At 36.7% G+C, this 27,471-nt stretch overlaps 1 protein-coding gene across 4 annotated transcripts in view; it reads left to right on the forward strand.

Moving 5' to 3' along the window:
- SUPT3H (SPT3 homolog, SAGA and STAGA complex component) overlaps window positions 1-27,471 on the forward strand; it is a 455,615-nt gene that overhangs the window by 325,704 nt on the left and 102,440 nt on the right. For all 4 annotated transcript variants that reach the window (XM_019642792.1, XM_019642795.1, XM_019642796.1 and 1 more), the window contains exons 7-10: window positions 9,855-9,930; window positions 14,994-15,106; window positions 15,890-15,997; window positions 19,768-19,935. In XM_019642792.1, the coding sequence (XP_019498337.1) occupies window positions 9,855-9,930; window positions 14,994-15,106; window positions 15,890-15,997; window positions 19,768-19,935 (465 nt within the window). The remainder of the gene's footprint in view (window positions 1-9,854; window positions 9,931-14,993; window positions 15,107-15,889; window positions 15,998-19,767; window positions 19,936-27,471) is intronic.

Below are 27,471 nucleotides of genomic sequence, written 5' to 3' on the forward strand. Positions count from 1 at the left end.
ACCAGGATACCTTCTTGGAATACTTAAGACTCAATATAAGAAGAGCCAATATTTAAAATATTGTATAAATGGAGAGATTGAAACTATCAACAAATTATAGGTAATGAAGACTATAAACTGGCCATTCTAACCCATCATTGAGCCAGTTATCTGCAACTCCTGACATTTCTGGCAGCAATAGTGTAGCTTTCAGAGAGAGAGAGAGGGAGCCTGATGAGAGGCGAGGGCAAGGTCCTATTATATTGGCTCAGGAGGGTTAAAAGTAGCGACATTTATTCTGGACCATGTTTTAGGAGCACTGTTCCCTACGCGCTCCATAGATAAGCCTGTCATTTTTGTAACACACCGTCATATCAAAGCCAAGGAGGGATTTCATGGAAATGATACAACATGAGTACATTTTTTAAAAGCTTACTCAGACTAGTGTGTGGGGATCAGTCCTTCCTTCAGTCTCATGGGCATCCTGTGAGTCGCACATGTGAAAGGGCCTCTGTTTTGAAATCAGATGTAAAGAGAGACACGATGCTTGTTCCTTGAAGGACAGTCAGCCTAGGCAGCAAAAATCCTGTCCTGCAGTTTTTGGTATTTCATTGAGAAATACTATTAAGAAGAGAAAGAAAATTGGAAGGCCCTAAGTGTCCTTCCCTTACCTCTGTCAGAGTATCTCTGCACTTAACACTCTCATTGATGAGGGTTCCTAGTAAAACGAGCGTAGCCTTTGGAGGAAGTTGCATCTGGTTTCAGACTGAAGCACGCCTTCCTTGCTTAGCCGCCTTAGACACGTGACCTAACATACCTGAGCCATAGCTTCTTCATTTAAAAATAGGAATTGTATCTGCAGTATTTTCCTGCCATTGAATCCTATCAGGAAGAGTTAAGGTAATGCGAAGGCCCAGCGTGGCCCCTGCACATGGTGTAGCCAGCCAGTGTTAGTCGCCTTCCCCTTAGACGAGTGGTGCTCATTCCTGTATGAGCATGCTCACAAGGGGATAGCTGCTAGTGTGTGGAGACATGTTTGGTTTTCACGTCCGTGGGAGTAGTGAGCAGATGCTATTGGTGTCTAGTGGGTGGAGGTCAAGGATGCTAAGCTGCTAAACATACTACAGCCCCCACAACAAAGAGTCATTCAGCCCCAACTGTCCATAATGTCAAGATTGAGAAACCCTGCCTTAGAGACATTAACTTTTCTATATGTATATATAGCGTAGGGGAAAACATATGGATTCATCCTACCAATCCTTAAGAAACATCCACTATGTGTGAAGCTCGGCAGAGGCTTTATGGACTTAGCAGTGAATAAAACAGACATAGTTCCTGCCATCAAGGAGCTTATCTTCTACTTGGGGAGAGATAGACAATAAACAAATATATAATATTGTGGCAGATGGTGGTTAGAGCTATGAAGAAAAATAAAGCAGGGTGATGGATAGAGAGTTAGTTGGGGGGAGCTGCTATTTTCTAGAAAGTGGTCATAAACAGCTCCTCTGATAAGGTGATCTTTGAAGAGATCCCTGAAGGTAAGTGAGGGAGCAAGCCAGACAGTGATGGGTGAGATTAAGATATTCTGGACAGAGGCATAGCAGTGCAAAGGTCCTGGGGTAGGAATGTGTTTAGCATTGTCATGAAACATGACCATAGGCCAGTGTGGCTGGAGAGAGAGAGACAGGGAGACAATGAGATCAGAGAGGTAATAGAGCACCAGATGTAGGGCTTTGTAGGCCGTTCTGAGGATTTGGGATTTTTTATTCTACGAATGATGAGAAACCATTGGAAGTTTTGATCCTAAATAGCATGACCCAGTTTTCATCTTTTAAAAGCTGTCTGGCCGTTGTGTGGAGAATAGACTGGCAAGGGTCGGGGTTGCAAAAGAGGAAGCGTGGAAGCAGGCAGAGCTATTAGGAGAGGATTTCAGTCATCCAGGGGAGACATGATAATGACGACTTGGGCCAGAGTAGCAGCAGTGAAGCGGGAGGGGATGAAAAGTGGTTTCTTTCAGACATATTTTAAAGGTAGTGCTGATAGAACTTGATTAGAGGGAGTTCATTCACGAAGTGACAGAAGAGAAAATGTTTATTTCAAAGGAAAAAAGATCCTATTGAAAAAACTCCGATGTGCCACGTAGTAGCAATGGAGAGAGATTCCAGGCAGGGCCTTTCCTGTTCCGTGCAGAGTTCCCCGTACGTAGCCTTCAGGAGGATGCTGAGAGCCACGCTGCGCTGACCCACTTCCCCCTCTACAGGGTTGAGTTTAAGGGCCAGACTTGCCCACAACGTAAGCGAAGCCAGCCTCCATTCAGTGTGCACGCTGGACTGCTTGAGAGCTTGGTCTTGGCTACGTAAAAATGGAAAGGTCTAACTCAAGGTTATAGAGAAAGTGTGAACCAAATTTTCTGAAATCGTGGCCTTCTATACATATTTTCCAGGCAGTGTTGTAAAGTTTTACCCTAAAAAACCAAAACCTTTCACTGGATCCTTGTATATTTGCTAGACTCCGAAGCCGTGTTGGCTCATCTGGGTATTATTACATAAACCTATGAGAATTTTGAGGAATGTTACTCAGAATACCTTAAGAGCTTACACATATTAGCCTACTCTGTTCACTTTTAGATATACAGCCAAATAAAAGCCACAAGAAAGGGTTACAGCATCCATCCTCAATTAGGAAAATGTAAAAAGACGTCAACCTTCTATTACATTAAAGAAGAAATTGTTTTAAAAAAAGACTAGTTTAGGCAGAAATTCACATAGCTTTTTATATTATTTGCCAACCTAATTATTACAGAGCATGTTTACAGTTTCAGGAAAAAATGAGTAAAAATTAGTACTAACACTGTATGAGAATTTGCAACCAAACATGGAATCGAGTTGTATGTTTCGAGGTTAGTGAAAAAAAATGATACTTTTCTTAGAGAGCATACATTTTACCCCAGGACAGGAAATATTTTGTTTATAATTTTCCCAACTACTAGCTTAATAAATTCAGCTTTAAAAATTTTAAACAGACATTAAGCCAGTTTTGAAGGTACTATTTTAATTTTAATAACTATGTTTTCCTTATACAACCAATTCATGCTCATTCTTGATAGAATAGAATATAGACCCAAAATATCCTTTTATGTATTTCTTAATCACTGATGTTTTGTACTTGCTGAAAATTACTCACTTATTTTTAGCACAAAATTCCTTTTAAGTCCCTTGAATGTCTAGAGTCTACAGCTATTTCTTCACAAAACTTCATTGGATGACTGTAACACAGTCTTAATACCTTGGATGCAAAAAATTGGTGTATTATAAAAATCACTCCAGGAGAACAAATTAGCACCAATAGAAATCTTTTTTTTTTTTAGGGTACAAAATAATAAATGTATTGTATTTTTATTCAATTATATAATTCAGAGAAAATTCTGGATCAAACTTAAAATTTGACAATTATATCAATCAGGATTCTGCGTTGGCTCCCTAAATAATGCAGTAACATTCTCATTCTCCCTCCCTCCCTCTCTCTCTCTCCCTCTCTCCCTCTCTTCCTCTCTTCCTCTCTTCCTCTCTTCCTCCCTCCCCGCCACCCGAACATATATCCAAGCCTTTGCTGTTGCTTTTTCTGCCTCTTACATAACTGCCTTAATTATTTCTGTGTGGACATTTATTTAATGACCTCATATAAGTCAAGCAGAATTAACTCAAGAGGAAGGATTTCTTTACTTAAAAATTTTTTTTTCTGATTGTAATTCACTCAAAAAAAATTAAAACATTACTGAAATGTGTAGGAAAGTAAGTTTCCTATAGTGCTACTACCCCCAGAGATAAATACTACTAAAAGTATAATGCATATGCTTCCAGATATTTGCACGTGTGTGTGTGTGTGTGTGTGTGTGTGTGTGTGTGTGTAAACAAACATAAATGGGATCAAGGTACATACATTCTAATTCACAACTTGCTTTTTTCAGTTAATAATACATTCTTGCAGCTGTAAGTTTTTAGGAGAGACGCAAGTAGCACACATAGAAACGTGCAGGAGTATAATAGTATCTAGAAGAACAAATCGCAAGAGAGAAATAATGTGACCTGTGATCTTCAGGGAAAACTTTCTAGAGGCGGTGGTACCTATACTGAAAGGGAAGGAGTTAAATTACCAGGTGGATGGCGGATGGCATGGCCAGCACAGTAAGGAGAGATGGGCAGGGGGCAGAAAAACATGGTAGAAGTGACAAAGGATGAGATGAGCAAAGCAAAGAATATGTACATTTTAGTGAAAACAATGTCTGCCTACATAGAATGGGCCAGAATAGGCCTACATTTGGAAGCCAGGCATCTGAGCTTGAATTTGATGCAGCGATTTGCCGAGAGCCATTTGTTTCAGTTTATGATGAGAGGAATGAAAGCTGTATGTGGATGGAGGAGGGTCTGCTATGGCGAGGTCTTGCTAAATGCCAAGGCCTTTTCTCTGTTTTTACTTATGGTACCCAGATGGTTGAGGAGAGTTAAAACTTTGGAAGGACCCAGCTAGGAACCTGGTACAGTACTCCAGGCCCAAAATTAATGATTTTGCAGTCGGCATAAGGGCAGGGAAAATATCTACCAAATGTTGTGAGGGAGACTCACTTGACCCTTGGGTAGGGGGATCTACTAAATTACAAACTGACCCAGAGAGCAGAACAAGCACTTACCTGGGCACTGGGTCACCTCTGCAACAATCTAGGTAAAGCCCTTAACCTTTCTGGACCTCATCTGCCTATATACGCTGAGTTGGGGTTATGGTTTCTAAGTGTGTTCAGCCTTCTGTGGTGCTGATGGATCTGTTAGCATCCCTTTTGCAAATGGACCACAACAACATACATGAACCTGCATAAACATGCATAATTTTGTGCTGTCATGTTGCTGGATGCTGCTGCCCACCACTCCATCTGAAGTCTTCAAGTTCAGCAACCAATTTCTGTCTGACATGAAGTAGATGGTAGATTACCATTGGCATTTTGCCTTTTCCATGCAGAAAAGACTTTGCATTTCAATTGTTAAGACTTCTAGGAGGAATCAGAATAAGATTTTTGCAAAAATCTGAGGTGGAAGTGAGACCAGACAAACTTCCATCTTGGTTTAAAAGTTCTGTTTGGTGATTCTGTATTGCTGAAGAAAGATACATGTCACATGTCTTGAGACGCTGCCAAGAGATACGCCAGCACATAGCTTCTATAACTATTACACATGCTTCAGTGAAAGCATGTGGAGAATTTAAATGAAACTGCATGCTGCATAAGTAATCCAGTCTCCTACCTAAACTGGCCCAGGCAGGGGCAAATTTTGATTGTCATAACTGAAAATATTTGTCAGAGACTCAACCTATTTCCCATTAATTGAAATAAAAACTTTTCACTGAAAATTTAAACTCACAAATACATTTTGAGAGTCTGTTGTGTTCGAGGTAAACAAACAAATTATACTAGGTACTGTGTCTTTAGAGATATTTGCTTCCCTGTTTTCATTTAGGTAAGCCCAAAAAATGAGTTCATCTGGCATGGAATTCTGCCTTCTAAGTTTGTTTTACAATAACCAGAAAAGGCTGTAACTTCTTGGTAGTGAGATGAGTGACAAGTAAGCATAACTATTCCCTTTTACATTTTTAAAAGCCATTCCAATTAAATTTTAAAATATTGTTGAGTGTTTGGAAAATCTTAGGAGTAATTCTTTCAAAAGTAATTTTTTCATGCATGCCCCTTTATGGTACTACTTGGCTGTATTGTAAATACTAGTAAGGTTCAATTTCAGAAAAGCCTGAGTCTGTAGCATATATTTATGAGTCTTCAAAGGCCCTGTTGATACCGAAAGAAACCAAGGAGTGAGTGGTGGGCAGACTTGACAGATTAAGCAGAAGACAACTGGACCTGCAGACACAAAAGCATGACTGATCCCGGGATGACCTTGCATTCATGTGACAGTCTGAGATAAGGAGAGCATTGTGTAATCTGAGAAAGTTCAGTATGAATAAAACTATGATAAAGCCACTATGATTACCCAGTGATACACCTCAGACTAGCACATTTAGGACCCAGGCTTTACTTCTAGCTTTGATTATTAACTATATGCTTAGGGGTTTTTTTGTTGTTTGTTTGTTTGTTTGGTCTTTTTACTTATGTATATTTCAGTGTCCTCAACTGGCAATTAGAGCTGTTAACACTGTTTATCTTGAATGTTATTGTGTTGCTCTTTGTAAAGAGTAGGCATTGTTATTCTGATGGTGCTGTTTACTAGGCTTGATTTTTTTTCCCCTTGCATCTTTTTCCAGATTTCTTGCAATACTAGGAATAGAAAAGGACAGCCAATGAGCGCTTTAGTGTAGACTGGAATAAATCTGAATAGAGGCAACAGGAAAGTGGAGTTAGGACAATACAGAAAATAAAAGCCAAACTTAATACTTGTCCAATGTCTTGATTTTTTATGGGTCTTTGGCAAACAAAAACAAACAAACAAAAACCAACTACCTACCCTCTCTGGAATTCATACAGTTTGATTACAGATGTTATAGTTTCTGATTTTAGATCAGCCAACGAGGATTTATATGCATTTCTTTTGCCTCAATCCATCGATCCATCTGCCTAGTCATTCAGCTGGCCAGCAGACATTTACCAAGGCCCGGGTAAGTCCAAGCTAAACATTGGCCAATGCTGAGGTGATAGAAGGAAAACGTAGTTACTGTTTGTAAAGAATACAGTCCATGATGGTTCGATACTTACTGCTTTTCCCAGGGTTTAAGGTGATAGTGTAAGGATAGGAGGCAATATAATCAGATGCTGAAAGATTTGGATCCTTTAATAAGGCCAAATTTGTCTCTTTCATTTGGTTGTTTGAAACAATTCATGGGAAAGAGAGAGGAGTAAACAAAACATCAGCACGGGGAGCCTATCTGACTCACCCCCGTCACCCTCACATCCTAGGTAGTGTCTGTGGTTTCATGTTGAACTTACTTGACCCTCTCTGAATGTTATTCATGCTTTGTCATGACATGGTACATAGAAAATAATAATATTTTTATGCCACACTAAGGTATAATGGACAAGAGCCCCTTTGGGGTTCTTTGCCACGCCACACACCCCCACCCCCACCCCACCCCTGTTGTGGCATGCAGAAGGTTGAGAAGGAGCAGTGTCTCTCCACACCTGTGACATGTTTATAGCACACTGCCCACTGACAGGCACATTACAGGTTGTACAGTGTGCTGTAGGTTATCCCTGGGTCATGCCTCCTTTGCTGACCCAGGGCCCCACTAATTTTACTTTCTCATGAACAATTTGGGCATGTTAATTATAGTGGCTACATGGTATGTTTTAGCAAGAAAATGTATAGAATTTAGAAGATTCCCAAGAAAATTATTGAAGTAAAAAATTGCTATGGGTTAGAGACAGCTTTATAGGCTGGTTCAGGAATTGGGAGTCCTAGGCTTCCGTTCTAACTTGGTCATTTTTTGGCAAATCACTTCTCTCTGAACTTCAGTTTACTTACCTTTAAATGAGAGGGATAGAACTGGATGAACTTGGAGCCACCCTGTAGCTCTAACGTGCCGTCGTCCGTTTGTACCTCCTATAAACCTTTGCTGTTGAGTCAGGGCTTTGCCCTGAGCGTTTGCTGTGTGCTGAGCACTTAGTAATGGCTTCCTGGGCATGCCCTAGGGCTCCTGAGAGCTGAGGTTTTCGCCTAGATGCTAGAGGAACTGAAATCAAACTGAGATGCTTCATAAAGAAAAGAGAGTAGACACTGAACAGTGTCCAAAAGGGATGAAGCTAGCTGTAATAATGTAAAGGGTTTCAGTGTCTTTTAAATGTAATAGATGGTAGGCTTTGCAGTTCAGAATCTTTCAACTAGCTATACACATCAATTAAAGCTGGCTGCCTGGCAACATTCACCTCTTAGGATAAGTTTTCCTAACTTTCATTTCTAGAAATACTTATTGACGATACATCAACTATCTAAGCATATATATCAAAGTCAAATCCTGATTGTCCAATTCGATGGAAGAAAAACGAGTGTTAAGAATCCCATTAAGAACTTGCTTTTTTCGTCGTTACCTGAGGCCCTTCTGTCCAGCATGTGGAGGGTGGATGGGGCCGCCTTGCTAGACAGTAGCCAAGACCGGTAATAATGCTAGATAATCGAGGACAAACTGCATTCTGGTAAGTCACTTCCCCCGATTATAAACTAACATGGTAGCATTTGTTCCCTCCATAAATGTTTTATTGTTTATTTACCACATGTCAGATGTTTTCTAGGAATTACAAATTCAGACCTGTGAGGTTCCTGCAATAGCCAGACACAGACCACAGACAGACAGACAGACATGATCCAGTGTTATCGGCCTTAAAAGCTTTTTTTAATAAATAGATCAGTAACTCATTTGTTGTGTTCAAAACACATGAATTCTCCCTTCTTATTTTCAAATAGCAAAAAAAAAGTCATGTGTCAGATAACGTTTTAGGACAAAACTAAATCATGCATTCACATACCAAAAAATACTTCTAAATATATAAAAATTCACCCAGTAATATAGCCTTAAGAAAATATGATGTTTTGAATGCACACACAAGAGGATACATATACACATATATATATGTACATATGTAATACACATATAATGTACATGTGTGTGTGATATCTACTTGTATATGTTCAAAAAGGATATTTGAACCTAGAGAGTAAATAATCAAGAGGAGTCTGGGTTTGTGTCAGCACATGTGTGTGTTTGTATGTGTGGGGGAGATTAAGAAGGGAGGGAGGCCCGGAAGAGAAGGGGAAAAACTACTCAGTGGTCTTAGAAGGAACCGCAGTAGTTAGTAAATTTTGCCATACCTCCCACCACCCCGTCTATATCTTTTCTGTATTGAGCTGCAAATAGTGCATCATTATTCATTCCATCAACTGATATATCATTGGAATTAAGTTGACCACTCACCCAAATCAAACAAAATGAAAAAGGAATAATTTTAGTTGAAAAAAATATAAAAATATCCACAGACATCATAAGTAGTACTTATGTACTCCAACAACTGTGATAAAGAAAAGTTGCTGAAAGTCCTTCCAAAGCAGAAAAAAATTAAAATCTCAGGGAATTTTTTTCCTTTACTGGCCAGAAATTCATTCCAAGAAGTACCAGCCTGTCTCATTTCAAAATGCTTCCCTTGCCAAGGAAGCGGAAGCGGTCATATTCTTTCCCACCAAACTGTGGGTGAATTATAATTATCCTACCTCGTGTGGGACAATGAAGCAGCAAACATCTGCTATCCTGAATCAAAAACCCACGAATGAAGCTATACCAAACTGTGAATCATACCTGGACTCAGATTAAAGGATTTGTGTTGTGTTTACCTTTTTCTTTATTTTCTTTGCAATTGAAAATATGGATTTGTTAGCTCTGGCTCCATGTTCTAACTGGAGGGAAATGTATGGATTCCATTCTTTGACTCCTATTTTAATATTTAAAAATCCCAGCTTTAAGGCAGATGAACAGTAATCATTTTTCTGTTTGATGTATTATCTCATAGTTTTCTTTTTCTTTGAAAGGATGGTACAGTTAAGAAAAAATTTACAAGTGCACAATCTAAGAAACAAGATCCCTTTCGTTTTTTCATCTGCTGTAATGACAATAACAGAGAAGTGGAAAATGGCATTTTAAACTTTATTTTCAAAAGAAACAAGCTCAAAACTGCTGTTACTTATAATTTTATGCATCGTGGTATTTATGGTAGCTCTAAACTGTTCACCTAGAGTAAAGACAGGAAAATGGAACTTCAGTTCTGTTTTTGTTGTGAAAACATATATAATCTACTTGCTTTAAAAAAATTTTTGTGCATTTTTATTTTTATCTATTAGAGAGCAGAAAGACAAAGTCGCATTATGGATTCAACTCAATATGCAGAATTCTGTGAGAGTCGACAATTAAGCTTCTGTAAGTAAGCATTTAACTTCCCTTCATTATATGTTTAAGAGATTATGTGTTATAATATAGTAAAGTGTGACACAATCTCTGTTCCTTAGAAATTAGTGAGTTTAATATCTGCATAGTTATAACTGGTACAGAAACAGCCTCTGCATTGTAAGGGAGCCTATAAAAAATTTTACCCCACTGTACTGTTTTGCAATTAATAGAAGTAAGAGGTTTTAAAGGGTGTGAGTAATACACAGAGCGCCATGTTAATTATTCACATTACTTTTAGTAAAAAAATTCCATTTTTCTTAATATTCCCATTTTAATATTTTTTCCAGTTTCTTAGTCATATTTACACTAGTATTGCTGATTGTGCTTGACCCATAACGGACTCTGGTAGTGTAGTCGTGACATTTAAAAGCCCCTAATACGTATTAATAAATAATTTTCCATTTATTTATGCACACTCTGAAATTACCACAGAGGAACACATCAATCATCTCTTCCATCTTCGTCTTTAACCTCCTGCTGTGGCATGCATTCAGTGTTCGCCAAATTCATTAGCCTATGCGCTTGTAACACTAATGACCGAGGGGTAAAATTAGGCTTACGAAAAGCACATTAAGGTTCACGTAAATAGTGGGCTCAATTGTGTAGCAAAACATCCTTACAGCAAGAGTTCAGTGATGACTAAGACTCTCAGGATAAAGGTCAAAGAGTAAGTGTGATGGAAAGTCTGGTTAAAAGCCTGACAAAGTAGCACATGACCCTGGTCTGAGGGATTATAGACACAATGGTGTCTTTAAACGAAAAGCTATTATGTGGTCACAATAACAACGGATTTGATTTGGAAAAGGAAAATGAGAGCTTCATTTATAGATCATAAAGTGCAAATAAATGACACATTTCAAATAGTGCCCCATGTAAATGTCAGTAAAATATAGGAAAACATGTTTTGGAAGGTTTTTTTTTTCTAACTAAATATACTTTGCAGTCTGACTAACAATTTGGCATCATACATCTGTGAAGCATTAAGTAAATGACACTTCAGATCATGGCAATTTCAGCAAATGAGAGGTTTTTGTATAGTAATTTTTAGGTTTAAAAATGGCATTCAAGTCTTTTATAAGTATAAATCTCCAGTTTATAAAGTAACATTTAGTGCTATTGAACTATTTTTTTAAATCATATTTTAAATTTAATTTACTTAAAGGAACAGACCTGCCATTTCATACTAAAACATACAGTCATTGAAGTGTTCTAATGCACCTTTTTGTTTGAAAATCAGATTTTTAATAATTCAATTTTTTGTTTGTACCTTAATAAACTGTGGTAAATGAAAAACTAATAGTTTCCCTTTATAAAATAATCGTAGTTTAAACAGCATATTATGCTTAATTTTTTTCTGTGAAGAAGAGGGATTTGGGTATTTGAAAAATATTTCTTTATATGGTACTCATAGGTGCTTCATTATGAAACCATAGCGGGAGACTCTGTTTTGTGTGCCAGAATGCTGTGGTTTGGAATGCTTAATCCAAGTGGGTCAGCAAATTCAGAACTGATACCCACACTGGTCAGAGTGTTAGACTCTTTTCATTCCTCTTCTCCTGATAAATTACCAGGATATAGGAATTGTGATCCAGCCATATGTCTTCTGAAATGGTTGACCATAGCATTCAGTAATTGGGACTACTGGTGCATTTTAAAATAACAAGCCTATCACTTTATAGGCTGAGGGTAAGTTGTAGAATCGGGACACTGGTCAAATTCACCAGTCTTTTCTTTGTATAAGTCAGAGGGTCATTTTCCTTAAAGTCTTTAAAGCTTTGATTTAGTTATAATTTGTAAAGCTTTTTCCAATCCTTTTCTTTCAATCTTTGTTTAATATGTGGATTTTGTAAACAGATATCTTGATTTTCTTTTTAGTCAATCTGAGAATCTCTTTGTATTTTAATTGATGAATTTAATTTATATGTATTTGATTACTTATACATCTGGGTTTATATATGGTGTCTGACTTTGTGTTTTAAATTTACTGTACTTTTTTATTTGCTTTTCCACCTCCTTTTATTTGTTCCATTTGATTGATTGAGTTTTCTTCATTCCATTTTCCTCAACCACTTTGTATATTATAAATTCTATTTCTGTTATTTTAGCTGCTATTCATATTTTTTTAATATCTATCCCAGACTTAAAAATTATTTTTTCTGAAATTGACAAGTATGTAAACTTGCCTTTTCTGCCTAATTTTGTTCTCCCCAAGGCTTTGTAATGGTTAAAGCTCTCTTTTTTTGTCTTAAAAATGGCTTTATTTTGCACTCATATTTAAATGATAGTTTAGTTGGGTAGTAAATTGTCGCCTAGCAGTTATTTGTTAAAGCATGAGCCTCCATAGTCTTTTAGCCTCTGTTGTTGGTAAGAATTCTGCTGCCTACTTGTACTGTATTTTCCCTGCGGGAGAAACTGAGAGAATGCAGCTGCATTGCCTCGAGGCCCTCTGGTATCCAGGGAAATGAATAGGCTGGCAGTTAGTCCTGACCAATAAATACCTATGGAAGGAAAGCAAGAAGGAGCCTTTACTGTAACAGGTACCGGGAAAACCATGCCCTCTGAGGAAGACTATTCTCAAGTACCCTTAACCCAAAAAACAGTGCTATTTGAAGAGATTGAAGCTGCAGAAGAATATCATCAGAGTGTAATAAGCATACTGAGGCCTCTGATGGCAGGGTCAGGAAGGGACAGACTGGTGAGGACGGATGAGGTAGAAATAATGTGATAGCACGAAGGGATAGGAGAGTGGAAATTAGGAGAAGCTTGAATTTGACTAGTGATCATTGATGAGAAAAATACAAAAATGTGTGAGAATTAACTAACCTTCAAATTCTTATGTAAAGTTGTTTTAATTCCAACACAGGCTGAAAACCCAGATAGTGTCAGAAAGCCGATAGTCCTAGGAAATTTTGTCCTTTATTCGGGATTCTACTGAAATTGTTCATCAGTTTCCAGGATTATCGTCTCTCCTGATATAGTGAAAAGAGGGGGGAAGGAAAAGGAACTCTTTCATTCCAATGCCCCCTCACTTGTTGACGGAAACAAACTATCATGACTAGGGTGTCTGTGCCTCTTTTTTCTGGAACCAGCAGTACCCTGGAAGGCTCCATCTCTGAGCCCATATGCTCCAGGCGACAGGGAGGGAGTTAGAATCTTCACCTGTAGCTGGAATACCGGTAAACCAAGTGAGTGTATGGGACCTCTGTGCATCTTTTTGATGTATAGAAATGTTTGGAGCCTACCCTTCGATTAAAGAAATATCTTTCATTTGTGTGTTCTTTCATTCATTCATTTCTTCTGGGAATATTTATTGTGAGCCTTCTAATGCCAGGCGCTGTTCTGGGTGCTGGGAATGCAAGAGCGGAGATGTGGTCTTTGTCCCCGAATTCCCAGCGCTTAAAATCTAGTGAGAAAGCTACTAATTCTGTTGCGTAAGTGGACAGATCTGATGGAATATTAAGAACGATGCTTTCTCTCACTTTTAAAATAAATTGTTTAGAGCATAATATCTGTTTAATATCTATTCAGAGCATAATGTCCCAAAATATCTGTTTCTGTGTTCCTAACAATCTGTCAAAGGGAGAAATGAATAAGGTACGTTTTATTGATTTTGCCAAATTGCTGTCAGTTAACTTGAACTTCAGAAGTATTCCACAGATGTTAAACAAGTGTTTGTGAGCTATCGCAGCTTCCTAGTTAGGTGGAATGTTGCATGTCAGAGAGTATTTGGAAGATTGGTTACGTTAGGAAGATAGCTTTAAGGGGGATTATCATAATTCTGCCACAGTTGACAACTTTGGATGTGCGCTTCGATAGCAGGACTTAAGGTCTTCAGTGATTTATTTAGAAGAAAACTCTTTTGTATGTGGAATCCATGAAGACTGTACCCAAAAGGATCAAAACATCATGCTTGGAGTTACCATTAAGTGTTTTATATACCTGCGGGATCAGATTAATCAAAAGAATAATCAGTGGGGGTTTTTTTAAGATGATTATGTTATAGACATGATAAAATCTTCACTATCAATCTTTTCCCTCTAGGTCACTGGTTAAATTAGTAATAGCTAATGAAGGCCCTATATCAAGTTAGACTCTGCTTAGGACTGTGGCAGTTTAGACATAGTTAATGGACGGTTCCATGTGTGCTTGGTACTGTTAGGTGTACAGAGAGATATGACACATGGGGTTTGCCCACAGAGAACGCATAATATGGTTTGAGAAATCATAAGCAGACATGAAAGGCTATCCGATGATATAAATGTTCAGTTAATGACCAGAGTGAAGTAGTATATCTTTGGCCTGTACAGGCAGGATTCATAGGAATGAAGAGTGATGGGAAGGCATTCCGGGAGAGGAAGGAACAGGGGTGAACACAGCGGGGATTATACTCAAGGCCAGGTGACACTTTAATAGGGAATCATATAAAGGCAGTTTGGACTCCATCTGCATGGTTTTGAGAGTCAGACTTAAGAACTTGGACATCTTTGTAATAAAGAAAACGTAACCGCAGGCTTAGATCAGGCCAGATATCAGTTCATTCTATTTAATTCTAAATTCATGACTTTGAACCTGTTCTAGTCAGAGACACATTTTGAAAGGTATTAAAAATACACTCTCTGTATGTTTCTTTTTTCATAACAGGTTCTTGCAGGATTTTTTTTTTTCTCACAGGAATAAGTTAAAGTTACATCAAGGAAGTAACTCTTCTGACTATTGTTATAACATAAGCTATGGCCAGTGGTTAACATGGCGTCTTCTGACACAGTGGGAGAAACACTACACAGTAGAAGTGCGAAACATGAAGTGGTTTCTGATGTAGCATAGACACAAAATAAAGGACCCAAATGCATAAGGGATTTCTTTAGGCTAGAATATCTAGACACTAATAAAAGTTTGAAAACTTGGCGATTTGTATGTATTATCTTTCATGCAGTTTTCAAGAGACTGTTTTTTCATTCTGTGATAGTATTTGGTGGTATTAAAGCACTTCAGAAATTAAATTTTCTGTACTTGTTTTTCTTTTTAATGATTAGCCAAAAAAGCCTCCAAATTTCGAGACTGGTTGGACTGCAGCAGTATGGAGATAAAACCCAATGTTGTTGCTATGGAAATTTTAGCATATTTAGCATATGAAACTGTGGCACAGGTAAGAATTCTAATCAGTCATATTAAACCATACATGGCTGCTTTCTCCTTTCCCCTGTCCATGATCAGTTTTTCTCCCCCATTCTGCTCTGTCACGGATAAGAACAGCCATGAGTTTTCTCCTGACAGTCTTATCATTTTTTGAAATTTAGTTCAATTATGTTTCTTTATATCTTCAGCTGTCATGGGGTTTTAAAAGTGACTGTTTCTTGCAGCTTAATCCTAACCAGAAATGAAATCCTGCATACTTTTTCTCAACATTGAATTCTAAGTACACAAGCCTTGTTTAGGGATCATTTTTAAGCTTTGAAAAATAACATTTCTAGATATGTACAGTCCCTGGAGTGCTTGCAGAAACCTGAGTCTAGAATCAATGCCCTCTTAGAGTTTCTCAAAGGATGGCTCTTAGACCACAAACCTCAGCATCTCCTTGGTTCTCGTTTAAAATGTAAATTTCTAGACTACATCCCAGAGCAAATCTGCTAAATTAGAATCTCAGGGCTTGGAGCCCAGAAATCTGTATTTTAAAATGCTTCTTCAGTGATTATGAATTAAAGTTTGAGAGCCACTTCCCTTGAAGGCCAGAATATATCATTTCTCTCCTTCATTGGTGGGTCCCTTTACCAGTCAATGAAGGCATATGCTCATGTCCATAGTACAAATTTCTAGGCAGACAGCATTATCAATAACATTTGGGATGTAATCCTTTTAGTTTTGCCACTTCAGTGACGTGGATGATTATTTCCAGCTATGTGACTTTATTTTCATTTCTCTGATCTCCCAGTTAGTGGATCTGGCTCTTCTTGTGAGGCAGGACATGGTGACCAAGGCAGGAGACCCCTTCAGCCATGCCATTTCGGCCACCTTCATTCAGTATCACAGCTCTGTTGAGGTAAGCATCAAAAACATCTGCCTGACAGACACATCTGTGGATTCTTTTCTCATGTCCAGTATTTTTATTCATAGCTCTTTGGAAAAGATTATGTAGGAATGTATGGCCTTTAGTCAAAGAATCTTAACACATTGAACATTCAAACAAATATTTATTGAGCACGTACTATGAACCTGGCCATAATGATCCACTTAATACAATGATTTTTTTCACCTTTTCTTTTCCTTATTATTAAGCTTCCCTAGCCCTTCAGTGAAAGAGGATAGTGGCAGAGCACTTCTCATTTCCATGGGAGATGAACAGCTGGTTTTGGTAATTGAATAATATTGAGAAAAGTTATTTATTTCTTTGTGCCTCAAAGATGAGAGGGTTATTATTACTTACGTAATACTGGGTTGTCGGAAAAGTCATGATGCATTTTTGCAACGAAAAACATAGAAAAATATGTCATGACTTTTCCGAAACCCAATAATAATTCCTACTTTTATTGATAGTTTTACATTCTGGTTATTGACCCATCCCTAAACATGATATCAAGAAGCATGGCCCCACTCATCCTTTTGTTTAGGTTGGTCCTGTCATGTGAAGCTCACATCTCCTCTGATCCAGTTTGTCGCTGAGATCCCACCTGTGGAGACTGGAAAGTCTTCTTTCAACTTTAATGCTTTGTATAATTTCAGTATAAAAACATTATCTGCAAGTAGTGTGTGCCTGAAAAACAGAAATGTAATATCTCATTGAATGAATTTACTAGTATTTGACCTTTTTTACTAACATAAACAGTTTCATAGAATTCCATCTAATAACTGTAGAGAAGGCAGCATGTAGGTTAGGTTAACATCTACATGTATAAATGTGAAGTGAGCTTTAGAGCAAGTTGGGTGAAATGTAGAACCTGAAAATGGAGAAGCCCCTTTGAGAATCTGATGAAAGCTATAAACTCTTTCACCAGAGATACATTTGCAAATTTTGCATACAATTTCAGGGTGTTCAGAGACCCTCTGAAACCATGCAGTGGATCTAAGGGATCTGTGAACCCGATGCACCCCAAGTTTAAGTATCTCTGCTCTAGGATACTTAGTAAATGTATAAAGCTATATGTCTATGTAGCATGTTATTACAAGCCAAAAGTCTGACATCTTTTTATGCCTCTTAAAGAATCAGATTGGCCTGCAATCCAAGTAGGAATTAAAATGTTTATGTCTATTAAAAATCCATTTTTTTTCTTGGAAAAGGTCATACATCATTATCAGTCAGCATAGTCTAAAAGTCCCTAAAGCCTACCCAGTTGATTAAACACTATTTATTTTCTTTATGTTACAAACCCAAATTATGATGTCAAAGAACACCCTTTAGAATGTCTTTGGTACATGTTCACTTTATGAATATGTGTATACGTATGCTTTTCATTAACATCAGACAAATTTGTTGTAACATTTCTAATTGAAGAAATTTCAGTGAACATAGCAAGCCTAGTTTTCTCTTAACATTCAAGGGATTGCTTGCATGGCTAGGAAAACTCTTCATCCCGTTTCCCCCCCAAGGAAAAGGAACTCTTTCATTCCAATGCCCCCTCACTTGTTGACGGAAACAAACTATCATGACTAGGGTGTCTGTGCCTCTTTTTTCTGGAACCNCCACCCCCGCCCAGCCCCACTTTCTTGGTTCTCCAGGGTGGCCAAGCTGCCCTGGGCAACTGCTCAGCAACCACAGCCGCTGTTCCCAGCTACCCAGCAGTTAAGAAAAATGGCCTGTGTGTGCTGGATTTCCTGGGCTCTCTGGGAGGTGGGAGCATGAGTGTCGGAAAGCATCCTGACTAAATATGTTAGTATAAGCCTCCAACTTTTCCCTGGCCTGCCAGACACCCCTCCTCCTATGTGACTGGTAGTCCAAATGGACTCTCGAGGGAGCTGGAAGGTTTCCTGCCCTTTATTACCTCACAGAACACAAAGAGAAGGGCCACTCTGAAGTCAGACCTTACTCAACGTTACAAATCAACAGCCAGCTTCGGGAGCCTGCTTAAAGGACTTGACCAATATGAGTACAAAAGGGAGACTCTGGAAACTGATAGGATCTCTATTCAGGGAGGTAGAACATTCTGTAAAACAAACAAGGAAATAAATGAGCAAGCAAACAAACAGTTCGAGATAGCAAATACTAATTTCCAAATGGGTGGCATAGACAGAAAGTGCAGAGGTAAAAAAAAAAAAAAACCTCCCTAATTACAATCAAAGAAGACTTCAAAGAGGAAGCTGGGTGTTGAAGGAAAGATAGGACTTTGATGAGATGATAAAAGTGGGGAGAATACGCTAGGCCTCAGAGGCAGCATGAGTATAATTTTACAAGGAAAAAAAAAATGATTAAAATATTCAAGCAAAGGATTCATTGAGGAGGGGGTAGTAGAAAGTTAAATTAGAAAATTAAGTCCTGAGATGCTTAGTTATTAAGGAAGAGATGAAGGTTTCTTGGCTAAAGAGTTATGAGTTCAAAAGGGTGTTTTAAGAAGACCCAGTGGGCGTGCCCTGTACAGTGGGGTTGGAATCGGAAACTCAAGGCATGCAGTCAATACAAAATACATTCTATTTTAATGATTATAATTTCTTGAGCACTAACCATATAAGGAACTGAGCTGGGTTAGTTTGGGTTAGTTAGTCATGTTAGATTAACAAGTTCAGTATTATTAATTCAAGTTAATGTTCTAAAATTTTTTTTCTAATATACGATTTGTGCACAGGAAGCAATGATCTTTAGGACCTATCTTGTTTTTCCTAAGAACAACTCATGCCAGATTAGCTTTGTCCTTCCTGTTTGATAACGTTTCTAGGCAAGTAGATCAAAGAAATACTCTTGAAACCAATATCTGAATTTCAACAAAACATTTTACAAAGCTTAGCAAAATTTTTTTTAAAAAACCGTGTAGAGAATTGTAGGCCAGTAGTTAGCATGGTTAGTGTGGTCGATAGGATGAGGTAGATTAATGATGCCATATGTGAAAAAGACAGAGACTTTGACTTGCCTGTAAATTTCTTAGGAGCCAACATTATGATGTTTCTGATCAGGAAACTTTGTTTTAGTGTTTAGGCACCATCTTATGGGATGGACATTGGCACAGTGGAGGATGTCTAGAGGAGAGTGATCAGGGGCTGAAGGAGCCTGAAAAGATGTCTCAGAAGAAGTGGTTAAATGAACTAGTTGTTTGACCTGTAGAAGTTAGAAAAGAAAGGCTGTGAAATATAACAGTCTTTAAATATTTGAAGTGCTTCCACATGGAAGAGAGAACAGACTTAATAATCTTAGCCAAAGAAACCAGAAGACATGAGGGGTTTTATGAAGAAAGGAAGGCACTAGATGTGGGGGGAGCTAGCGGTATCTACAGTGACCCAAGGCATTGAGTTTGAGTTATTGGAAAAGGCTGGTCACCATTCATACAGATAATGTCCGGAAGGCATCAGTTTGGCAGAGGGCGAGGGTTGGGGGTGGTAGCTTAGAGGTTCCTTTCAAAACATGTTAAGTTTAAAATGCTAACAAAACTTTTAGAAATGGTATCTGAAGAATCCTGATTTTATCTAAATGACTAGACAGATTAAAAACTAACATATTAGACCGTTAGGGGCAAGATGGAGGCATCATTTCCATGGACTGGATAATAATAAGTTGTGTTTTTATATTTGGGAGTTTCCAATAGTATTCAGTACATGAGCTATTTAACAAAAGTGAATGTTTGTAGAAGTCCTGGTCACTTGATTTTAAAGCCACAACTCTTTGGGCAGGGGTCTTACATGAAGTCCTACCCAGACTCGCCCGAGAATACACCTCCTCCTACACCCACAGCCCCATCGTCTGGATCCCAGCACTCAGGGAAAACCACATCAGGATCCCTTGGGAATGGGAGTGCTGGACAAGACTCAGCTAAAACCAAGCAAAGGAAAAGAAAAAAGGTCAGTGATTTTTTTTTTTTTCAGAGTGGAGAAGGTCTTAATTGAATTCTTTTCACAGATAAGGAAAATGTGCTGTTTTTCTCATAATTCAAAATTTTAGAAGTAACCAATTTATGCTTAGCTATACTTAATGACTTGTTCTCAAACTTGAACAGTTTTCTTCTAGATAAAGCAAGATTTTGATGTTTTAAACATTTTATTTTAAAATTTTTCAAGCATACAAAAAAGTTAAAAGACTTATAGAATTAACACCATATATCTGCCATCTAGATTCCATAGTTAACATTTTACTATATTTACTATATTAACTATATATTTACATTTACTACATCTGTGCATCATATTGTTCCTTTATCTACCTATCACTTCAATTTTTTTTGACACATTGCAAAGAAAGCTGCAGACATCAGTGCACTTCATGCCGAAAAGCTTCATGATGTATCGTTTATTTATGGTTCTTATTTTTTAAGGTAAAATTTATACACAGTGAACCACTCAGTTCTTAAGTATACCATTTGATGTTTTGACTAATATGTAAACCTGTTGTTTTGTAAACCCTTCTCAATATATAAAACATTACCTTCAGTTCAGAAAGTTCCTTAATGCCTTCTTCCAGTCAATTCGTGCCACCATTCTCAGAAAGGCAATGACCATTCTGATTTATTCCATCACATATTAGGTTTTTTCTGTTCTAGAACTTCATATAAAGAGAATATAGGATGTATACTCTTTTGTGTGAAATTTAAATTTTATAATTTATGTTTTTTAGTAGGAGTGTAATGTATTCCTCTTTATTGCTGAGTTATGTCCATATCCCTGGTATATCAGTTGTATTCATTCTCAGTTTGGTGGGCACCTAGGCTATTTTTAGTTTTTGAGGTATTATGAATAAACCTGTTATAAGGATTATTATACAAGTCTTAATGGAAAATGCTTTTGCTTCTCTTAGGTAAATAGCTAGGAATTAAATTACTGGGTCATAGAGTAGGTATGTGTTTGGTTTTTAAAGAAACTGCATTTTCCAAAATGGTTCTATCATGTTTTACTTCCACCAGCAAATCTCTGAGAATTCCAGTTGCTCCACGTCCTCTTCAACAGTTGGTGGCATTGTTTTTACTTTTAACCATTCTAGTGGATATTTAACAGTAACTCATTATAGTTTGAGTTTGCATTTTCCCTGGTGACTCTTGATGTTGAGCATTTTTTCATGTGCTAATTGGCCATTCGTATGCCTTCCTTAGGAAAGAATCACCTTAAATCCTTTACACAATATTGTTGAGGGAGGGTTGTCTTTTATTATCAACTTATAGGAGTTCCCTATGTATCCTGTGGAACAATCCTATGTCAAATGTATGTTTTTCACATATTTTCTCTTAGGTTTATGGCTTACCTATTCATTTTCTTAATGATATATTATGATGAGCAGAAGTTTTGAACTTACGATGAACTTGAATTTATCCAGCTTTTTCTTGTATGTTTATTGCTATCTGTGTCCTGTCTGAAAAACCCTTTGGCTACTCCCAAGTCATGATGATGTTCTTCTGTGGCTTTTTAGCTTTTGCTTTTATATTGAGTTCTGTTAATCAAGTCAGATTAACTTTTGTATATTTGTATGAATTGAGGTCAAGTTTACTTTTTTACATATGGATGTCTGGTTATTGCACAACCATTTGTTGAAGACTCTTTTCTACCATTGGATTGCTTTCGTGGCTTTGTTAATTGGATTGTTTTGGTGGCCATCTATTGTTAATTTACTTCTGGAATTTCAATTTTGTTTCATTGACTTATTTGTCAGTTCTTTCATCAGTATCATCTTTCTTGATTACTGTGGCTTTATAGTACAAAGTGGGACAATTAAGTTCGTGAACTCATCGTAGAAAAAGTGCTACATACCTAATTGCTGAATATCACTAGGGTCATCTTTGAAACACTCCCGTTGGGAAGCTATGCACTGATGCCAGTGCCTAGTCCACCCACCCTTCAAAGCAATTTTGGAACTCTTTTTTTGGAATGGCCATCAGAGCTGTCGTCGTATTACCCTTGATGTCCTGAATGTCATCAAAATGTCTTCCTTTCAATTATTTCCTTTATCTTTGAGAAAAAAAAAAAAGTCACTGAAGACCATATCAGGTGAGTAGGGAGAGGGTGTTCAAATACAGTTATTTGTTTACTGGCTAAAAATTCCCTCCAAACAGTGCCATGTGAGCTGGTGCATTGTCATGATGCAAGAGCCATGAATTATTGGAAAAAAGTTCAGATCATCTAACTTTTTAACGCAGCCTTTTCAGTACTTCCAAATAGTAAACCTAGTTAACTGTTCATCCAGCTGGTACAAATTCATAATGAATAATACCTCTGAAATCAAAAAAGGTTAGCAGCATCGTTGCAACAAGTTCGTGAACTTAATTGTCAGACCTTGTAGATCTTAAATTCAGGTAGTATAAGTCCTCAAATTTTATTTTTCAGGCTTAATATAGATATGCTGTGTCCTTTGCATGTCTATGTAAATTTAGAATGAACTTGTTAGTTTCTATCTAAAAGAATGGAAGGAACCGGGGAGGGAGGGAAAGAGAGAAAAAGGCAGGGAGAAAGGCAGGAAGGGAAAAAAGAAAAGCCTACTGGGATTTTGAAAGGGATTAGGTTGAATGCTTACATAATTTGGGGGATATGAATGTCTTAATAATACCAAGTCTTATAATTGATGAACATGGCATATCTCTCTTTATTTATATTATTGAAATCACTCTTTTTTTCACTGAACTCTAGTTTATCTGAGTCAACTATTTTGCTATTTGTTTTCTGCTTGTTCTCTCTATTTTTGTTTCTCTGGTTTTTTGTTTGTTTGTTTTCCTGCCTTCTTTTGAGTTAATTGTGTACTTGTTAAGAAATCTATTTTAATTTATCTACTGGTTTCTTAGTGATATCTCTTTCCATCATTTTTTCAGTGGTTATGCTAACGATTACAATATACATCCTTAAATTATAATTGTACTACTTTACTCACATAAAATATAAGACTCTTGTATTTGTTTAGATCAGTCTACTTCACTCTTGTTCTTCATGCTATGGTTGTCAAACATCTTACATCTACATATGTTATAAACCATAATACTGTTTTTCACCTTAAATAATAAAATGTTTCAGTGAAACTAAGAGAAACAATCTATTTTAACATTTACCATTTCCACTGTTCTTTATTTCTTTTTGATGATTAGAGTTTTCTTCTGGTATCATTTTCCTTCTTTGTTTTACTAAATTTTATTTAGCATTTGTTATAGTACAGGTTGGTTGGTGATGGTTCTCTTAGTTTTCATATATTTGGAAATATCTTTATTTCTCCTTCATTCCTGGAAGATATTTTCACTGGATATAGAATTCTGGAATGTTCTATTTTCAGTACTTTAATGATATTATGTCACTATTTTCTGGCATTAATTGTGTTTAATTATATGTCAGCAGATTTTGTATTATTGTTTCTGTCTATATAACCTGTTATTTTACTCTAGATGCTTTCAGGATTATATCTTTAAGTTTGGTTTTCAACAGTTTGAGGATGGTATATAAATACATGTTTTTCTTTGTATTTATCCTGCTTAGGGTCACAAAGCTTCTTGAATAATTGTTTATGTGTTTAACCAATTGGTAGGCACTTTCAGCAATTATTTCTTCAGATATTTTTTGCTGCCTCGATCTCTACCCTCCACTTCTGAGAATACAAGTAAATATTTGTTAGTTACTTTGATACTATTCCACGAGTGTCTACAGCTCTGTTTAATTTCTCTTTCAATCTTTTCTCTCAGTTATTTAGGTTAGATAAATTTTCTTGATCATTCTTTATATTCCAGACTCTTTTTTGTGTGAGCTCCAATCTACTGTCCCAGCCATCCAGTAATGTTCTATTTCTGATATTTTATTTTGTACTTTTATATTTTCCATTTGAATTCTTTTTATAGTTTCTATTTGTCTGCTGTTATTTTTTATTAGTAATTTATTACAACTTTATTTTGTTTTATGTCCTTGAGTGTAGTCATAATAGCTGCTTTAAAATCTTTGTATGATAAATTAAATATCTGGATTATTTTAGGCTCCAGTGACTATGTCACTATTATGTTGTCATATCTCATGTCTAGTAATTTTGAATTATATTTTGGACATTGTGGGTAATATATTGTAGCTATTTCAGATTCTGTTATATTCCTATGAAGAGAGTTGTTGTTGTTGGTAGTGGTGTGTATGTATGCGTGTTACACAGTCAGTTTACTTTTCTAGACTCAACTCTAAACTTCAAACTCAAATTCCTCTTCAGTGGCAGCAGCTAAAATCTCTCTTTACTTCACTTAGCTTTAGCTGGATTTCTTGGATTCAGTTCCACACAGGAATAGTTTAGAGGTTAGTCAAAGATTTGGGTGAAGTTTATATACTGATTTTTTATTCTGTTCTTTGTGGTGTTTCCTTCCTCACTTTATGGGCCTTCAAGCCCCTAAGGTTGTGTGTCCCCTGTACTGACTGGAGCCTGCCTCTGGCTAAAACAGTAAAAACAGGAAATTCAACCCACTGCCATTCCATTCTACTTATATATACCCCTTCCCGTTTCCACCTAGTTTTGATCAATCTCTGTTGCTTTCAGATACTTTTTAAAAATAATTTGTCCAAAGTGTATACTTCCATCTACAACTAGGTTGGTACAATACAAACCATTTGCCATTACAAATAGTGGAATCACTCCAAGAGATAATTTCATAATTGATAGTAAACAAATTTAAATTACGAACCTCATATATGGTTTCCCCTTTCATTTACAAAATGCTTACTTATTAAGAGGAAATCTAACATATAAGGAACTTCTGTATTGTAAAGCAGTTTTAAAGAGTTTCAGCTATACTACTCTCCCAACTCATTCAGTAACTAAAACTATGGTAACAAAATGTTACCTAAAAAATTTCTTCAGTGGACTTTCTTTACAAAGTATGTAAAAGGAAGTTGTAATTATACCTAGTAGTTATGCATACATAAAATAATTCTTTATAAGTTTGGAAATCCTTGAAATTTTTTTCTCTTAAATATTAAACATGTCTTTCCTAATCTTGCTGAAAGCTACTAAATTAGAGTTATTTTACAGCAAAGGTTTCCTGAATAAAGTAAGTACTATCCCAGCCCAATGTCTAAATTTTCCTAAGTTCAAAATTCGTGGCATCAGAATTAATAATGTCCCACTTCAAATCTATTTATTATTTCTTAATTTACTCATCCACATCTTTCTACGTTTTTATAGTTTTGCTGTATCTTGATTTTTACTCACTAGAAACTTCAGCTATTATAATAATATGAAATAATAAAGCCTCTATTATATATCAGCTTTGTATACTAGAACGCAAGAGATTTGATGTATAGCTATATTCTGATACTATCATTATAATCTTGAGCATGTCCTATATTTCCACTCTCTCATCTATAAAATGGGGTCGGAGTTGGGAAAATTTAGAATAGATGATACCTTGTGTTCCTTCCAGATTTAATTATGTATATGAATCCTTGAGTTCAGTGATTCCCTCGTCTTCTTTTTAAATACCTTTTCTAGTTTTAATTTCTTTAATTAAACAAAAAGCTTTTCCTAACACCTGAATTAAACTTTGTCGTAGAAAATTAACTATATTATATACTGTAACCTTTGGCCAAAAAATCGCCCACTTTCATCTGAAATGAAATCATCTATAAGCACAAAGCTCTGGTAGAGCTAACTATATATACAACAGTGGGGAGAAAGAAGACACTTGCCTGGCCAGTCAGATTGTATATCAGCCTTTGTGGTCAGAAAGTGACAGAAGTATTAGCAATAGTAGTACCAACCTTTCATTTGCTCTAATCTGAGATATGTGTTACTGCTCTATAAGACCTAATATTCCAAGTGTAACAAAAGATCTAGTCCACCATTATGGATGTAGAAAAAAGAAGAGGCAACTATCTGAGATTCCAGGTCCTTCTTAAACATTGGTTACCCTGGAAAGGGAAAGGCTGAACAAGCATAGGACACTTTTATCTTGCCAACAACTTTTAAGTTGAAAGAAAAGAGTCAGGACAGCTATAGACACTTTAAGAGGTCCATGGGGCAATAGAAGTTTCAGTATAACTTATACCACAGTGGAGGGTTCAAACCGCAAGAGATTTTTATTCAGTGCAAGCCAGCAAGGACAGGCAGACTCAAATCCAGGAAATAGGCAGGACTTCAGCTTCCAATACCCAGCATCAATTTCTGGATGGAGACATAAGATAAAATGGAGGGATACAAGAATGGAACATGAATGCAGCTAAGAGGAAGAGGACCCAACATATGAAGAACTTTCCAAGCAGCTTGTACTTGACTTAAGGAAATAAAGAGTTTAGTCCCCACAGAGATTTTGACAAACACTCTATAGACAGCAGGACTCAGTATTTTGTCAAATATGTGTGTTTCAGTTTTGAAAATGTAAAGAATATCCTAAAATATGGGCATAATCAGAATGAGAAAGATGAATTGATACATACATATTATACACTTCATATGTATTTACAACAAGTATATGGTTTTTTAATATTAGATAAAAATATATAAATGTAATGCTAATTCTTCTGAAATAATTTTAAAGAATGTTGCAAAAATGCTAGTATCACTGCTAAATCAAAAATTCTAAACTTGGTATAAATTTTGAATTTGAACAGATTACAAGTACCTTGGTGAGGGACTAGATGTTGATAGAAATGTGAAGATATTTGTTGAGATGGCAACAATACAGGCAATACAGTCTTTTAGATTTAACGGTTCCCTTCCAAAGAACTCAATGGGCAAATGAAGAAAATGTAGAAGTGCACATGGTAACTTCATACTAATGCTTGTAGTTGCTTAATTATAGCAGGTAAACCTGAAATTGACAAAATGGAAAATCTAATGACAGTGTTCACAACATTGAATATTTTTATTTTTATATAAGTTAACTTCGCCTTTTTTGGCACAGATAACATGATTCGACCTTCATATTGTACAAATAGCAACCACAGGTGGTTTCCAATTTATGCTTCCTACTCCAGTGTTCTCAAATCCTATTTGATTGCTATGGCAAGGGTTTGGAGAGATTTTGACCAAAATGTTCTGTACCAAAACCTAAGTAGAGGAAGCGTGGAACACCATTGGCTATGGAGAAAAGAAATGAAAAATAAATGTGTTGTGCAGGGAGAAAGGAGATGCCATAGTGGAATGCACAGGACAGACTTCCCAAACCTCAGTTAGTATGCAGACCACGGTCCCTCTCCATGTCTCCCTTGCATTTCCACTGGAGCTTCGCTGGAAAACTGACTGTAGATTCCAAATATAGCCAATTACAGTAAGACCTTGGATTGCAAGTAACGTGATTTGCGAGTGTTCCACAAGACGAGAAAACATTTCTAATACATTTTAATGTGGTAAACAAACAATGCCTTGCAATACGAGTAGTTTGTTTCAGAACGAATTATGCTTGCAAACCAAGGTATTACTGTATTTGAATTTCATGTCTACAAATGGAT

This window comes from Hipposideros armiger, unplaced genomic scaffold (genome assembly GCF_001890085.2).
Source record: "Hipposideros armiger isolate ML-2016 unplaced genomic scaffold, ASM189008v1 scaffold_72, whole genome shotgun sequence".
NCBI classification, from domain to species: domain Eukaryota; kingdom Metazoa; phylum Chordata; class Mammalia; order Chiroptera; family Hipposideridae; genus Hipposideros; species Hipposideros armiger.